A 17067-nucleotide genomic window follows, 5' to 3' on the forward strand; every position below is an offset into this window, starting at 1 on the left:
TTTAGGTTGTTACTCTATTTTAAATTTACAGTTTTTGTGATATTTATAGATATTTGTGAAGTATGGGAGGACAGGATTTTTTAAAGCCAGTTTTCAGGTGGCAAGATATATTATTTCCTTGTACGCTCAACCTTTGGATTATTGATTCTTGAATTCCCAAGTTTACATAATGATAACTGTTACGCTGGGGCTGAACCTCAGTAGTAGAGCACTTACCTAACATGTTCAAGGCCCTAGGTGCCATTCCTAGCACCATGAAAAAAAGAAGGATGGCCACATGAGGTGGTGCACACCTGAAATCCTAGCTACTAGAGAGACTGAAGCCCAAGGATCCCAAGTGTGAGGTCAGCTTGGGCAATTTAGCAAAACCTTGTTTCAAACTAAACAGCAATGGGTAGAGCACTTGATGAGCATGTGTGAGGCTCTGGGTTCAGGCCCCAGTACTGCAAATAAATAATAGAAGAATGATAGTTATGAATATGCTCAAATATAAAAACCTGTCTTTTCCACTGAATTACCTTATTCTTTTGTAGGCTGTTGTCCCACTCCTCTCTGAGGACAAACCAATCACCATGCCTGAGACAGAAAAACCTAGAGACAGGTAATTCTTCTTAACCAAACTCTAGGCCACTGTTGTTTCTACTCTATCAAGAATGATATGGATAAGTAATGATATGGATAAGTTTTTACAGTTTAGCCCCATCTAAACAAATATGAACTTCAAGTTAACTGCAAGAAAGCATGAAATTCGGGATTGCTGTTCTCCATTGGTGCCACATTATCTAGAAGATGTTTTTCATACCTGGCTAAATTATACTCAGAACTATGAAAATGCTTTGTTCCAAAACAGTGAAATCATTTATTCTTTGTGTCCTCAGAAGTAATTTTTTGCTAACTCTGTATTCCTGAGACCTGTGGGTAAGCTAACCATTGAAAACTGGCACAATTAGTTCTGATAATCCCTTCTATTTTTCTTACAGTTTTGTGCTGCCTCCAACCCAGTCCTCTTCAGATTCCTTACCCCCAGAAGTATCTGGCCCTTCCTCATCCCAAATGGTCACGAAACCTCGCCGGCTCAGCTGTGCCTCAACAGGAAAGCCCCCACTCTCTGTGGAGGATGATTTTGAGAAACTAATATGGGAAATTTCAGGAGGCAAATTAGAAGCTGAGATTGACCTGGATCCTGGAAAGGATGAAGATGACCTTCTGCTTGAGCTCTCAGAAATGATTGACAGCTGAAGGTGATAGTGAGAACACTTAAAAAAAAAAAAAAAAAAAAAACTCACCAAAAAACTGGACTTAGTTTCATCTATTGTATCTATTTTAACATTTACCTGAAGTGATCATTTCTTTAGTCTCAAATTTGCCCCAAATCAGAAGTATACCTCTGAATTATCTGTAATGTGTCCTGGATTCTTTGGGGTCAGATTTTTCCAGTCCCTTGATAACCATTTTTTTTCCCCACATCATTTAGCATCCTTGAGAAAAAAGTTATTTAATACTCTTTTCTCCACAAAAAAGAGACTGAGGGAGATCCAAGTGAAAAGGGTGCAAGAGAACCTAGTGACTCCTTGAGGTGTTTGTCAGTTTTGGCTGTTTTCCTTTTTGTTGTATTCTTTCTTTTATGTATTGTCTTAATGTACTTAATATTATCTAAGTTTGGACGAAGACAGCTGCTACCATTGTGGACCAAATTTCATGCTACCACTAAACAAAAAACCCCACTCACTCTGTGTTATATTGTATGTCTTTTTAAAGGTATTTGGAGATACAACTAAGCTTTAAAGAGGGCTGAGCAGCTCGAGAAACCTGAAATACGGACATAACTCTTTGGACCTGATTTTGATGCTTCAGCTGCTCTGTAAGCCTCTGAAGAGCAATAGCTAACTTATTATTACTGTAATTTTTTTAAAGGCTTTAAAGTGCCTCAGGGGTCCTCTGAAACTAATTTTCTACTTGGGATTCCCTGGGTTCTTTATAAGAGATGGTAACATGATTAGAGGAATTCTTTTTTAGTATGAAAGTTGTCCCTTCTTCAGTACTTGCCTCCTGTTGGCATTGAATTATCACAGGGACAAAAATTGGTTAATTTTTTATTTCTAACTCTCCTAGCAAGCTCCTCTTGCCCAATATTTATTTGGTGCCCTTTATGCACCACAGGATTAAAAAAAATGAACTCATTCAAGCTGCCAATATTTGTCTACGGACCGTAGCAGTACACTGAATTGTACTGTACCAGGGATTTTGAGATGCTCTGGGGGTGTATTGTATGCCTTCCAGTTTTCTTCATTTCTGAATTGAATTTTCTTTTCTTGATGTTGGTCTCCTTCATATCACCTCAAGGTTTAGACTTGTGAAGGAACAAGAATGATGAGGATGAGAGTCTTGAAAGGAGACATATTGTACATAATCTGAAGGAGGAGAAAAGAAGGACTTGTCCATTTTGATACTTTGCTGTAGGTGGCCAGTTTTGTTTCTCAAAGGGAAATCTGAACCACCTGTCACGTTGGCTCCTAAGGAACTGCTGTTGTAAGCGGCTCATCAAGAGTTGAACTTCATATAGCCTTGTTTGGGAATATGGAAAAGGAAGAAAGCCACAGGACTGCCCATTCAGTCTTGGGAAGATCTGGATGATTCTGCACAAGCAAAAATGACTTGAAATTTATGTATAGACACACCTCTACCAATCCATCTTCAGCTGACTGAATGTTGTATGATAGCCCTTCTCCAAAGCAGGGGTGGAATGTTGCGGTTTCACCAGATTTTATAAACTCATTTCATTTTTGGAATCAGCTGATTCCAGATCCTTTTTGTATATATAACCTTTATTCTTTTTCTTTTTTAAAAAAATAATTTTGTTTCATATTTAAAGCCCTTGTATTAGTCGATGATTCATGTTCAGCATTATTTGAACCATTTGCCATTATAGAAAGAGAAATACTTATTTGTGTTTTAAATAAAACTGGTGTAGGAAAGTCTTGACGTGAGTTAAGTAGTCTTACATCACTTCACCTAGCTCTGCCTTGATCAGAGGCCCCCAGTCAGAGTGTATAAATTTATAGTCCTGGGCTGGGGATGTAGCCCAATAGTTAAGAGTGCTTGCCTTATAAATGTGAGGTCCTGAGTCCAGTGCCCAACATTGAAAAAAAATTATCCTAACCAGTTGAGTAACAGTAACAAAAAAGCAAAACAGATTGCATATATAATTTTAAGTGACAACAGTTTTCAGTTTTAACAGAAATGGGCCCAAATGTTGTAGTTTGGCCTTATCTAGAAATGTAGTTTTATAATCATGTATATATATCAAGATGAACAATCCATAAAGTTCTGACCTTAACCCTAAATTCCAAATGGGTGGTCAAAACAGTACCCAACCAGCCTTTGGAGCTACCACAGAGATAGGACTGATTTAAAATTTCACAAAGCTTGATTTATTTTGATCCAAGTTCTATGATCCTTTTCTAAAATTATTGCTGGATTTTGCCCAAATGTTCTGTAGTTTAAAATGTTTGAATTTGGCAGTTTAGCAACAGGACATGCATGATCTCCATTTGTAACTTAATAGGTGATACTTTTTTAAACATTATTTATTATTCACCTTGAATTAATGTACCCATTTTGATACAAAATCCTACATGTACCACTTAAAAAGATCATTGCTTTATTCCCTCACTGTAATTTCAGGGTCAGTATGTTCAGATTTAAATGCAAGAAAGTAAGATTCTTAGGTTCCACTAGGTTTATTTTAGTCTGATTTTAGGAAGCTAATTATTATCTTTGAAAGTTCCCACACCCCCAGCCATCTGGCTACATTCATAATTAAGTCTTTAAACTGCAATTTGTTTTTGTTTTGCTTAGGACCTTGCTAAATTGCTGAGGCTGGCTTTGAACTTGCAATCCTCCTGTCTCAGCCTCCTTAATATGCAAAATGATGTTAAGTGGCATGAGCACAAAAAAAATAGTTGATCTCAACCATTTACTTATTGTACAATAAGATGGCAAAAGCTAAGCAATGATTAAATAATAGCAATCTAGGACTTAATTTTTATATTTAAAAACAATTTAGGACTCAGATTACAGAATGGGCCTGTTAAATAAACTATTTAAATTTGGTTGGATTTAACAGCAAAAATGTTTTAAGAGAGCCTTGCAGTAAGCAAAAAGCAGTAAAGACTCCTGTTTGTTGAGTGTTGGAAAGCAGGTGGATTAAGAACATTCAAACAGAGCATGGTGACAAATACCTGTAATCCCAGCAATTTGGGAGGCCTTGGCAATCTAGTGGGACCACATGTCAAAAAGGGCTGGCGATGTAGCTCAGTGGTAGAGTGGTTCAGGCCCCAGTACCACAACAAAAGAACTCAAAGCTAACAAAGGAGCTGGGCACAGTGGCTCTGGAAGCTGAATCGGGAGGATCGTGAGTTCAAAGCTAGCCTTTACAAAAGTGAGGTGCTAAGCATCTCAGACCGTGTCTATAAATAAAATACAAAATTGGCTCAGTGGTCAGGTGGCCCTGAGTATAATCCCTGGTACCCCTACCTCCCCCGACCCTGCCCCCCCCAAAAAAAAGTAGCAAAGGAGGAAGTTTCAAAGGAAAAGAAGCAAAATGGAAGGAAAACTTACCTGATAGCTACATATGGTTTGAGTTGGGAGCTCAAGGAGGGCGGATTAAGTTTAGAAAAGCTACCAAGAGGAAATGATAAACATTCTGGCATTAATTGCCAAAAATATGTAGGACTCTCTCACCCTTTAATGGGCTCAAATCAGAAAGTTCTGAACTCAAACCATCATTAAGCACTACTGGTCATTAGGGGTAAAAGGGTATAAGCCCCAAATCCCTGCTGTCAAAGTAGAAGTACTTAGGAAATAATTTTAAAAGTAACCTAAGTAGCCAACACAGTAGTGCACGCCTGTAATCCCAGCAGGGCCCTGAGGCAGGAGAACTGCAATTTCAAGACCAGCAATTAGAGACCCTGTCTCAAAAAGGGTTGATGGTGTAGCTCAGTGGTAGAGCACTCCTGGGCTCAATCCTCAGTACTGAAAAAAAAAAAAAACAGGAGCAAAGTAGGCATTGATATTAAGTGGATAATGCTATAGAAAAAATACATTCCAGATTGGTCAGGATAGAGCTGAAGTTTAAGTAGCTTAAGAGATGATTTGAGCAGTATCCAACTGAGCAGGTAAGGTCTTTAACCTCTGGCCATCCCTTAGTGTTCTCTTAGAGGCCCTGCTTTGTCTCATTTTTGTTCAGTTGGTTTCCAGTTATTCTTGGGAAAGGTATAAACTGATTTTTTTAAAAAAAAGATATATTTAAACTACAAAGTGAAGTCACTCTGCTTCATAAAATCCTCCACTGCCTTCCCTTTCCCTGCAAAATCAAGTTTCTCAGCATAGCATGTAAGACCTTGGCTTAGAGCCTCTTCTGCCATTCACCAAGCTCTTCTACCTCCGGGCTTCAATTTACACACACACACACACACACTGCCCACTCCTCTGTCTCCAGTCCCCTGCCTTTGGATAATGCTGGCTCTCTTCTCTCTAAAGCCTCTCCTTTTATTTTGGCTAACTTCTACAAACCCTATGTTCCCCGGGCTCTCTCACAATACCCTTCTCTATCCAAACTCGGGTTTGGTGTCCATCCACCAGGCATATACTCAGTGTTTATCCCCTTGTTTTAAAATTGTCTAGCTGTACATCTTATTTACATTCTCAGTACCCAATAAAGGCCTGGCCCATAGGAAGGTACATTAGTCTACTCTGACTGCCATAGCAAAGTGCCACAGACAGTGGCTCAAACAAGAGAAGTTTATTTCTCTAGTTCTCCAGGCTACAAGCCCCAGATGGAGGCAGTGGCAGGTTGGGTTTCCAGTGGGGGCCCTCCCTCCTCTTCCTCCTTTTTCTCCACCTTCTCATCTTCACAGGACATTCTCCTGTATTCTATTAGGGGAAAGAGAGACTCCGATGACTCTTCCTATGAGAACACCAGGCAGATTGGATGAGAGGTCCTACCTATCTGACCTCCAAAATCCCTGTCTCTAAATAGAAACACATTCTGAAGTATTGGGAAGTTAGAACTTCAAGAGATGAGCTTTGGGGATACAATTCCTCCCATAACAAAAGACATTTAACAAATATTTGCTGAATGAATAAAAAAGTTCTTGGCTTATTTCAAGGGATGCTGATTTTTTTTTTTAAGATAGTTTCACTAAATTTCCAAGGCTGATCTTCTGATCCCCCTATCTCAGACTCCCTAGTCAGGTTGCTGATCTTTGCAAGACTGCCCTTTGCCTCTTCCCAACTCTACTCTTTATTGTACTTCTAGTCAGTCACAGCTATTCCGCAAATTGTGAAGTTTCTGGCTGAGATGGAAGGAATTTCAAACTCAGCAGAAAAAGTTCTCAAGTATTTGCCAAGGTTGGAGTTACTTTTTCAGGGGTATGTCTCTTTGGGCCAGGGTTTCTTAAGCCTATTTCCCACATACTTTGTGTCACAAAGTATGAACATTTTTAAAATTTAAAAAAGGAAACAAATGTTTCATAGTAGTATCCACTATCAAACATATTTAGTCAATTAGTGATATACCCATTACACAAATTTCAATTTTTTTGAAGTATATGAGGGTATATAAAATCTTCCTTCCTACTTGTTCCCTAGCTACTCAGTTCTCCAAAGCTAAGCTTACAGTGACCTGGGTTTTCTAAACATATCAGGCATATATCAGCAAATGAAATCCATACAGTATTATGTATTAATAAACACAAAATTCTGGACCTTGCTTTATTTGTTCAGGAAAATTTCATCATTTAGAAGTATAGAGAGTATTATAATTCACATAGTCACCTAGTTCCAACAATTACAAATTCATGGCCAATCCTTACCAACTATTTACCCCATATTCTGAGTCCTAAGGCTGAGGCTGGGCTGAGGCAAGCAAGAAGCTTGCACTCCATTTAAGGAGGTGTACATGTAAGTGTAGCCTCTTAAACTCTGCTAAAGTTTAGGCTTTCCTTATCTAAGATTTAGCCCTATTGGCTCCATTGGATTATTTTGAAATAAATCTCTAGCATGTCATTGCTTGATTTTGTTCTCTCAATGTATATTAGATATTGTTTCAATGTATACTCATATTGTTTCATATTAGAAAAGAAGATATACAGAGAGCTTCTTCAATCTTGATTATAGTTGAATAATTTTATACTCTTATGATATACAATAATTTGGCTAATCTTTATTGATAGACATTTAGGTTGTTTCCTATCTTGATATTTTAAACAAATGCTGCAATGATTACATTATTAACATATAAGTTTATCTGGAAAATGAGTATAAGTAAAGTTTAATAATTTACATTAGCACCACTTTTTTATTTTTGCCAGTCTAATTGGAAAGAAATGGTCATCTCAGTGGAGTTTAGTTTGGATTTCTCTTATGAGTGAAACTGGATAAACATGAAATTTCATGTTTAAAGATTGTTTGTATTTCCTTTGTTATGAACAGATTGTTTACATCCATGGACAATTTCAATTTTGTAACTTTGTGCCAGATTAAAAATAGCTTCAAGTTCTTTAACATAGCTCAAACAAGGGATGGGCTCTATATTTCCAGCTCTTGAATCTGCCCTGGGGTATTTCAGGCCTGTCCTTTAACAATACTGGTAGTAGCCAAGTGTGGTGGTGCATGCCGGTAATCTCAATGACACAGGAGAATCACAAGTTCAAGGCCAACCTCAGCAATTTAGCAAGACTCTCAGCAACTAGGGAGACCTTGTCTCAAAAACTAATTTTTAAAAAAGGAGCTGGGATGTAGTTCAGTGGTAAAGCATCCATGGGTTCAATTCTGAGTACCAAAAAAGAAAAGAAAAACGAGTCCTGGTAGCTTCAGCCTTAATTTAAATCCTGAGTCCCCACATGTAAGAAAGCACACTACCCTGCTAAAGAGACAACAGAGAAAGGGCCTCAGCTAAGGCCAGTCTTCCAAAGACATGTGCCTGAGGTAGGTTTTCAGGAGCAGAAGAATCACCCTAAAAACCTGCTTAAATTCCCAACCCACAAAATCATTAATTATGGCAAAATCGTGGTTGCTTTAATTGCCTTAAGTCTGGGGACATTTCTTACACAGCAACAAAGAACCAGAGCTGCATTATTTTAGAGGAACTGTATATATTAGTAAAATTAGCCATGTATCTACTGTTAGAAAAAAAAAATTTTTTTGTATCTTTAAATTTTTTAAATTATGGCCACTTTTTAGTCATCTTTGTCATTTTTATGTAGTTGAATTTATCATGCATTTCATCTAAAACTAGTTAAAACATAAAATTGAGAAAAAAGATAATTTTTCAAGAACAAGAGATGAAATATCTACACTTAAATTTAAATTCACAAGATCTATAAAAGTAAATTTAAAATTTCTGAAAATAGAAAAAAAGATATTAATTTTTCCAGTATGGCAGTTCAAATTCAGGGCCTCTGGCATGCCTAGCAATCACAGTTATTCAGGAGGCTGAGGCAGAAGTATGGAGTATTCACATTCAAGGCCTGCCTGGGCAACATAGCAAGACTCTGTCTCAAAACATAACTTTTAAAAAATAGACATCATGTACATAAAAAATTGATTTTAAGTTACCATAGACATCATGTACATAAAAAAATTGATTTTAAGTTACATAATCACAAAAATTTCTAAAGGATTTTTAAAAATCAGATAATTTGATTCTTAAGTTTGCATGAAAAACAAACAAGTAGGACAATTCTACCTACTTTTTAGTCCTAACAAATAATAAAACATAAAGCTAGAATATTTATAACAGTAATACTGGTCCATAAACATAAAAGTCAATTGGACAAAATATAAACCGCATGTGCATGCACACATATACACACACACACACACACACACATAGACACTTGGTACATTATAAATGTTGCATTTTAGACTTGAGAACAGTGGGGTTATTAATTTTTTTAAATGGTAAACAAAAACTAGGTAGTCACCTAAAAACTATAAAGATGCATCAGTCCCAGGATATACCAGGATAAATTCCAGTTTGATCAATGTTTTAAATGTAAAAATACAAAATCTTTTATTTTATTTAGAGACAGGGTCTCACTGAGTTGCTTAGTACCTCGCTTTTGCTGAGGCTGGCTTTGAACTAGCGATCCTCCGGCCTCAACCTCCCAAATCACTGGGATTACAGGTGTCTTCTACCAAACTTGGCTCACAAAATCATTTTTTAAACAGAAGGAAATCACATAAGCATTTTTGGTGAGTTATATAATCAGTTGAAGGTTTGAGTACTAAAATTCAATACACAGAAGTGCACAAATTGCACTCCTGTAATCCCAGCGACTTGGGAGGTTGAGCAGGAGGATTGCAAGTTCAAAGCCAGCCTCAGCAATTTAAAGAGGCCCTAAGCAACTTGACAAGACCTTGTCTCTAAATAATGTGTGTGTGTGTGTATATATGTATATATAAACATGTACATATATATTTTAAAAGGGCTGGGGATGTGGCTCAGTGGTTGAGCACCCCTGGGTTCAATTAGGAGGAGGAGGAGGAGGAGGAAGAGGAGGAGGAGGAGAGAAATTCAATGTACAAAAGTTTAGAAATCATAACCATGCAAACAGGAAAATGCCAGACAAGTAGCTAAGCATCTCTGAGATGGGATGGATACATCAGAGTGTTCTGTAGCATGCTATCTCTGATCAGCAAATCCATCTGTGTACAGGAGGACTCTATTGTGTTTGCAAATGAGAAAATCTAAAGAAATAGTTATCCCATGCATATTTTTTAAAAAAGCTCTTTGTATTTTAAAAAATTGCTCTCAACTCCTTGATAGGGAGGGTCAGCATTAATGATATTCTCATTAAAAAGAAGGCCTCAGTTAAGCAAATTTTGATTCTGCTATTTGACCTAAGTCGTTTCTCCAGAGGTAAATCCCTTCAATTCTGGGCTTTGTTACCTGATCTATAAAATCAGTATTCCATTAAATGAAATTTCAGGCAGGCCACAAGCCTGGGGCTCGCCTATTAACCCCAGCTCCTCTACTTACTAGCTGTGTCACCCAGGGAAGGGTATGTTCCAACGGTGAGTATACACACACACACACACACACACACACACACACACACACACATACACACACACGGCTCCCATCTTACAAGTTGGACTTAAATATCCTGTGAAAGCAATATTCATTCAATAGAAACCAAACTTGGCTTTTTGAATTTTGATCTTTTTCCAGGTTAGCCATAGCTAGAGACACTCGCTGGCCAGACGGGCAGAGCGGTGTCCCAGGTCAACCACGAGATCGTTCATGACCTCACGTAGATGAGGAGCATCTGTGCACCGTGTAACCCCAAAGGAAGGCACATTTAATCTCCATTTCAGAAACTACCAAGCCGAAAGGTGGTGAGGCTCGGAAACTAATCCTTGGTCACGCAGCTTGCCCCCACCCGCCTTGGGTACTGGGAATTGAACCCGGGGCGCTTAACCACGGAGCCACATCCCCAGCTTGGACACACAAACTCTTTGAGCTGGAATTGAGCCCAGCAAGCAGATTTCAGCGCCTTTACGCTCCATCGCCACCCTTGGTCGCGACCCTAACAACAACTCCTCCCCGAAGCGATGAGACCCATCGGTTATACGGAGCAAACCGCCCAGACCGCTGGTGGCCCAGCCGTCTGGGGTTTGTTTTGGCTTCTTGCCGCCCTGCCGTTTCTCCAACAATAGTGCCGTCAAGCCTGCATTCTATTGAAACGGGCTCAGAAATAGCGGTAAATTAGCACATTTTACTGAGATGGGAAATTGCACGATTTCGCCTCTTAATGCACATTCAGAACAGAGAGAACCGAAGGCGCAGGCGCCGGGCCAGGCTTTTCTCCCTCCGCGCGGCCGCCAAACCACCGAAACCCGGTCGGTGCCTCCTCCCGCTTCCCTCCAGGTGGCGCTGTAAGATCGACCCAGGTTCCAAGGCAACTCGCCTAGGTTTGGCCTCCTCCGGATGCTACGAAGCACAGAGAAAAAGCGACTTCAGAGCTAGAGAGACATTTTCCAGGAGCCGCCCAGGTACGTCACCAGAAGAGCCTCGTACACTTCCACTTCCGGTTCTCAATTCCGGAAGTCGCTCTCTGAGGTAACGTGCTGGTTCGTGTGGTCTTTGTGAGATTCCACCATGGCGTACCGTGGCCAGGGCCAGAAGGTCCAGAAGGTGATGGTGCAGCCCATCGTATCCTATGCAGTAGGTCAGGATTAGGAGTTTGGGGCCGGAAAACGGGCGCGAAGGCGCAGGCGGAAAGCAGGCCTAAGGGAGCGGAGTGCGGGCGCACATCCCATGAGCCCTCGGGGCGACGGAGCCGGGAGAAAGCGCGGGTAGTTGAAGAACCGTGGGGGGTGGGCTCGGGCCGCCCCTGCGGGAGAAGTGCAGGAATGGCGGGGAGAGAGGAGGGGAGACAACGTTAGGTGGATACGGAGTGAAAGCGGGAGTTCACAGTCTAGGGTAGGAGGAAGAGAGATTCTGGGAGGATGATTCCGCCCACCGCCACCCCCACCCCCCAGCGAAGGCCCGGTTTGGCCCTTCTTGCAGTAGGCACCAGAGCTCGCCTTCAGAAACCAAAGTTGGGATGAGGGTTGGGTCGGTCCTCAGTTTCAGGGAGCAGAGCCTGTGCTGTGATGGATTTCGTCCTTAACTGCTGTGGTGCAGAACCTCATCTTCAGATACTTGCAAAACGTAAGTCGTTAATTGTCTTGTAGCTACTGTTTTAATAAAAGTTGATTTCATTTTGCTATTTGCGTCAACTTTCCTGATCGTTGGGTTCTGGAGTTTAAAAAACACATGAGATGTAAAACTCATTGAGGGGAAAGTTTAGAGAAAAAGCGCTAATGTAATAAGGTGGTGGGTATGTGTTCCAGCACCTAGCGTGCAAAGAATGGTGTCATTACTTTGCAGGATCAAAATTACTAAACTTTATGTATTTGCAGACGTGACCTTAGTAGTTGGACATTGGTACTTTTGTTGGTAGTGATTATAGGCTAAAACGTTGGAAACTTTCTCACTTCCTTCTTCAGGGTGAAACAGTGAAAGCCACACTGGCTCACCTTTAACCAGGTCATAAGGTGCTATGTTTACTATATATGAAAAAACTTAAGATACTTTTTTTTAAAACGGAAAGGGAATGGAGCAGGTGCAGAGCAGTTAATGGCAGCTGCTTTTGGGGGGAGGAATTTTAAGCAACCTAAAGACTTAGAATGAGACAACACAATTGAAGAACAGATTAAGCCATTACAATTTTTAATCTCTAGAAATGAGAGTTCCTCCCCTAGTTGTTATGTGTGTGTACTATGGAAAACTGAGAAACTAGAAAAACTCCTCTATTTTTTTATCTGAGTTTTGCTAAAGCAGATAAGAAAAGAAACCTTGATCAATAAAAATTACTGTTTTGTGCTATACTGTCTCCAAATTTCACTCTTTTGAGACAATGCAGTTAAAAATATTACTAAGCCCCAGGATAAAGGAAATTACTAGTTTGAACAGTCCCCATGTAGCAATTATTAAATGAAAGTGTTTTTTAGCAAGTAAACCAGTCTTGGTTACCAAATACTAGGTATGGACTAATTAAAATTCTTGGCTTGCATTTATTAAAAAATGTTTAGGAGTCATTTCTTTATTGTTTGATCAATCAAAGTATTTAGTTTGTTTACTGTTTAAAAACATTCTGGTGTTTATGATTATTTCAGAGATCCCGGATTCAGGTGTGGCTCTATGAGCAAGTGAATATGCGGATAGAGGGCTGTATTATTGTAAGTACCCAGGGTGTTCTTCTCAGAGCAGTTTATTGATAGAAAAAGATTTATAGAAAATGACCACCAAAGCAGTATACAAAAAGTCAAAGACCCAAACCAAGGAAAGTTTTTCAAGGCACATTATTTATATTTTTTCTCCTTGTTCTCGTTTATAAGAGTTGGATAGTTAAAGAGAGAGAAATTTTAACTTTAAAAAATAATTTAAACAACGATATTAGTATTAAAGGAAGAGACAAAAGAAACGATTTGGGGACGTGGTTAATGGGATACTTTGATTTCAGGTTAGGCAATATATGAATAGAAATGTTGGTATTAGTTAAATAAGACTTCAGGTTAGCAATGTTTTTGTTTTTGTTTTGTTTTTCTGGTGGTGCTGGGGATCAAACCCAGGACCTTGTGTATGCTCAGCACTTGCTCTACCACTGAGCTACATTCCCAGTCCCAGTAATGTTTTAAAGAAAAATAAAATTGGCTGGAAATACTGTGTTTCACTGTCAGAGATTCAATCAGTAATTTCCCCTTCCTTTACCATTTGAAAAACAAGCATGCTAGTTTGCAGTAATCGTTTCTGATTGAGAAAGTAATGAAAATAAAAGGTAATTCATATACATAACTAACATACTCTATGCTGGCATGTCATAAAAGATAAGGATAATGACTTTCTGATGTATCTAGTGAAATTCTTAATCCAAAAGATTGAAGGAGCAATTTGGGCCACAGTCAGACTTTGTTATTTAATAAGAGGCTTCAGATGTTTGAGCTAAAAGATCGGTGGAGGGAGTTAATTGTCATTTTTGTTTCTGGGTAGATAATGTTCTTTTTGAATGGTTTGAATAATTACTTAAAAATGACTGTCAGTTGACTTATTTTCCCAGGGTTTTGATGAATACATGAACCTTGTATTAGATGATGCAGAAGAGATTCATTCTAAAACAAAGTCAAGAAAACAGCTGGGTAAGAATATAGTTCATACAGAATTCTAGAAATGTTTATTTCACTCACAAAATTGAGTGACCTGCAGTTCAATTTATTTTTAAATTTGGTTTGCATTTGAGAAGTTATCTTTGGAAAGAAGCATGCTTTTGGAATCATTTTCCAATTGCTTCTTATCCTGTTTTATTTCTGCTTCTCTTTCTCCACCCACACAGCTTTGGCAGAGGTCACCAAAGACAAATGTTATTAAGTCTAATGAATATTGTTAGTGTTCATGTTATTTAACTCTGTACAAAACTTGGCACTGTTGGCCATTTCCTCCCTAACACACTTTGTTCCCTTGGCTCTGGGATAATTTTTCATCTCTGTTATTCCTTTTCAGACTTTTGTATATCACTCTGCAACTATCTCCTTCCCCTCCAGGTTGTTCTCCAGTTTTCAGTGCTCTTTTAAAAATATTTGTCTGAGCCAGACATGGTCATGCATTCCTGTAGTCTCAGTGACTCAGAGGCTTGAGGCAGCAGGATCACAAGTTCAAGGCTAGCCTCAGCAACTTAGCAAGGCTCTGTATCACAAAATAAAAAGGACTAGGAATGTGGCTCTGTGGTTAAGTGCCCCTGGGTTCAATCCCTAGTACCAAAAACAAAAGCCTACCAACATTTCTTCATTGATTCTTTTGTGTGTGTGGGTGTGTGGTGCTGGGGATCCAACCCAGGGCCTTGTGCATGTGAGGCAAGCACTACCAACTGAGCTATATCCCCAGCCCTTCTTCTTTGACTTTTTGTGGCTGTTAGGATAAAACAAATATTTTTCACAGATTCTGCGTGGTCCTTTGTGATTTGGCTTTATCTCCTCCTACTTATAATACACTCTGCTGTTTGTTTGTTTGTTTGTTTGTTTTTTCCCCCTTTTGTCCCACTGTTAAAAATTTTCCCCCTGGCTTCACACCTGCTATGCAAGTGCTCTACCACTAAACTACATCCCAACCCCTATCCCCCCCATAAACAATTGTATGTGCTCCTTTTGCCAAATACTGGGGATGAAACTCAGAGATGTTCTACCACTGAACTACAGCTCTAGCCCTTTTAGTTTTTTATTTTGAGATAGGGTCTCATGGTCTCACTAAGTTATCAAGGCTGACTTTGAATTAGTAATCCTTTTACCTCCAGAGTCACTGATATTATAGGAGAGCACTACCACACCCAGCTTCCTGTGACTCTAGAACTTAAATCAAATAGTGCTTTCTCTAAGAAGCCTAGGGTTTGATTGTGTTTTGCCTTGGGATGGGGAAGATGGGGTATGATGTGCCTTCTGAGTTTGTTGTAAAACATTAGTGGGATTGTTTTACTGTTGCCTTTACCATTAGACCATGTACTCCATAAGTGCATATGTCTTGTCTGTCTGTTCCCTAATAAGCCCCAGTAAGTAACTCAATGAGTGACACATAGCAATGCAAAAATATTTGAACAATTTCTTACTCAGGAGGTCTTAGGATTCATGGTTTCATCAGGAGGCACCTAATCATTTCTTTTTTTCCTTTATTTTATTTTTATATGGTGCTGAGTATCAAACCCAGTGCCTCAAGCATGCTAGGCGAGAGCTCTATCTCTGAGCCACAATCCCAACCCATACACTGAATCATTTCTGTTAACCTCCTGTTAACTTGATCTTTATTGAGGTATTTTATTTGTTCAGTGCTCATTGTGCAACTCACTAGTATAAAAATGATGATTTCTGTTTTTCCCAGACCTGGAGAATTCTCTTGAAACCATAGTAGGTATGTGGAAAGTCGAATCTTAGAAGTGATAGGATATTTTGCTGTGCTTCTTTCTTCTGAAGCTATTTTTATAAGACAAAATAAAATTGTCTTGCCAGAAAGCAAACCAGTGTTATTTGGGTCAAATTACTTATAAGTTATTTGCCAACTGTTGAATTCCCATGATAGTATCCACTCTACATAATAGATTAATCACCTGTAGAATCCTGGGAAATGAAAATAATAATAATAATGAAGGGGCTGGGGATGTGGCTCAAGGGTAGCACGTTCGTCTGGCATGCATGCGGCCTGGGTTTGATCCTCAGCACCACATACCAACAAAGATGTTGTGTCTGCCAATAACTAAAAAAATAAATAAACATTAAATAATAATAATAATAATAATAACAATGAAAATAATAGTCACTATTGGAGTTGATTAGCTTTTCTCAGACTGTTTTACCAGTGAATACCAGTGCTCCTAAAGATGCTAGTAGATATTTCTCAGGAAAAAAAAAAAGTGCTCTCATCTCAAATATATTTAAGAAATGTGGGTAAAACCTAAATAAGTTTGTTTATTGCAAGATGAAGTCATTAGTACACTAAGTTCTTTTTAAAAGCTGTTTTTGTAGGTGGGGGTGTGCACCCAGGCAAGCGTTCTGCTGTACTACATCCCCAGTTCTAAGAATGAGATTATAATACGCTGCATTTTTCAAACTTAGCTTATAATTCATTTCCAAACTTACACAAACTCAGTACTGGGAAATGTTTGCTTAGGCATGTTCAATTGACTTGGTCTATAGAAACAGTACTTTTTGAAAACAAACACCAACCTTCATTAGATAATTGTTGAAAAGGTATATATGCCCTAATGGAGCTGGAAAGCCTTTCAATATGTGAATACTTGAAAATGTTCACATATCTTTATAAGAGAGAGTATTTTCAAAATATTATTTAAAAACTAGATACAAAATTCTGAGGCTAAAGATAATTACTTATGTCTTACTATAACTATTAATAACTCTTTCTGTCATTGCAGGTCGGATCATGCTAAAAGGAGATAATATTACTCTGCTACAAAGTGTCTCCAACTAGAAATGATCAATGAAGTGGGAAATTACAGAGAAAGCAACATTTTTTTTTTTTTTAATTTAGCTGCCCTTTGCCTGGAATATAGTTCTAAAGCATTAGTTCACATTGTTTTGATGACCTATGTTATTACCAGATGAAAATAAATGCTGTGGGACTCTTTTTATTAAAAAAATTTACATTGTTTCTTCTTAATTCAGTGGTAAAGACCTTTTACACAGTGCCATTATTAGCTGTTGGTATTTATTTTAAAGTTTCTAAATGGTTAGGAGGTGCTCTGGGCATTTGCTTTTTTCAGAGCATGAACCTATTTATTCTTAGTATTCTGACAGGCAGTGTTCCAATACTGGGTGGCAGAGAAAGCGAAGGTTTACAAAAATAAACCGGTATTGCACTAACCTATGTCTAAATCAATTCTGATTTTTAGAACTGATAGTATACTTCAATAGTAGAGTGTTTGCCTAACTTGCAAGATTTAGGGCCTCACTAAATTG

General features: G+C 38.7%; 2 protein-coding genes across 11 annotated transcripts in view; both read left to right on the forward strand.

The window, feature by feature from the left end:
• Zc3h11a (zinc finger CCCH-type containing 11A) overlaps positions 1-2978 on the forward strand; it is a 38468-nt gene extending 35490 nt beyond the window's left edge. For all 10 annotated transcript variants that reach the window (XM_078022623.1, XM_078022625.1, XM_078022622.1 and 7 more), the window contains 2 exons: positions 534-601; positions 981-2978. In XM_078022623.1, the coding sequence (XP_077878749.1) occupies positions 534-601; positions 981-1239 (327 nt within the window). In that variant the 3' untranslated portion in view covers positions 1240-2978. The remainder of the gene's footprint in view (positions 1-533; positions 602-980) is intronic.
• Positions 2979-10919: 7941 nt separating this feature from the next.
• Snrpe (small nuclear ribonucleoprotein polypeptide E) lies at positions 10920-16768 on the forward strand. The gene is made up of 5 exons (XM_005330313.5): positions 10920-11221; positions 11696-11722; positions 12730-12792; positions 13671-13749; positions 16524-16768. The coding sequence occupies exons 1-5, from the start codon at positions 11168-11170 to the stop codon at positions 16577-16579; spliced, it is 279 nt and encodes a 92-aa protein (XP_005330370.1). The 5' UTR covers positions 10920-11167; the 3' UTR covers positions 16580-16768.
• The last annotated feature ends 299 nt before the right edge of the window (positions 16769-17067 follow it).

The sequence above is a fragment of the Ictidomys tridecemlineatus genome, chromosome 10 (assembly GCF_052094955.1).
Source record: "Ictidomys tridecemlineatus isolate mIctTri1 chromosome 10, mIctTri1.hap1, whole genome shotgun sequence".
Lineage (NCBI taxonomy): Eukaryota > Metazoa > Chordata > Mammalia > Rodentia > Sciuridae > Ictidomys > Ictidomys tridecemlineatus.

Bases quoted from the DNA above. Each gene is read 5' to 3' on its own strand.
- Snrpe (XM_005330313.5), top strand. From the start codon at position 11,168: ATGGCGTACCGTGGCCAGGGCCAGAAGGTCCAGAAGGTGATGGTGCAG. The intron at 11,723-12,729 runs GTAAGTCGTTAA...TGATTATTTCAG, and splicing joins TCTTCAGATACTTGCAAAAC to AGATCCCGGATTCAGGTGTG. The intron at 12,793-13,670 runs GTAAGTACCCAG...TTATTTTCCCAG, and splicing joins GGATAGAGGGCTGTATTATT to GGTTTTGATGAATACATGAA.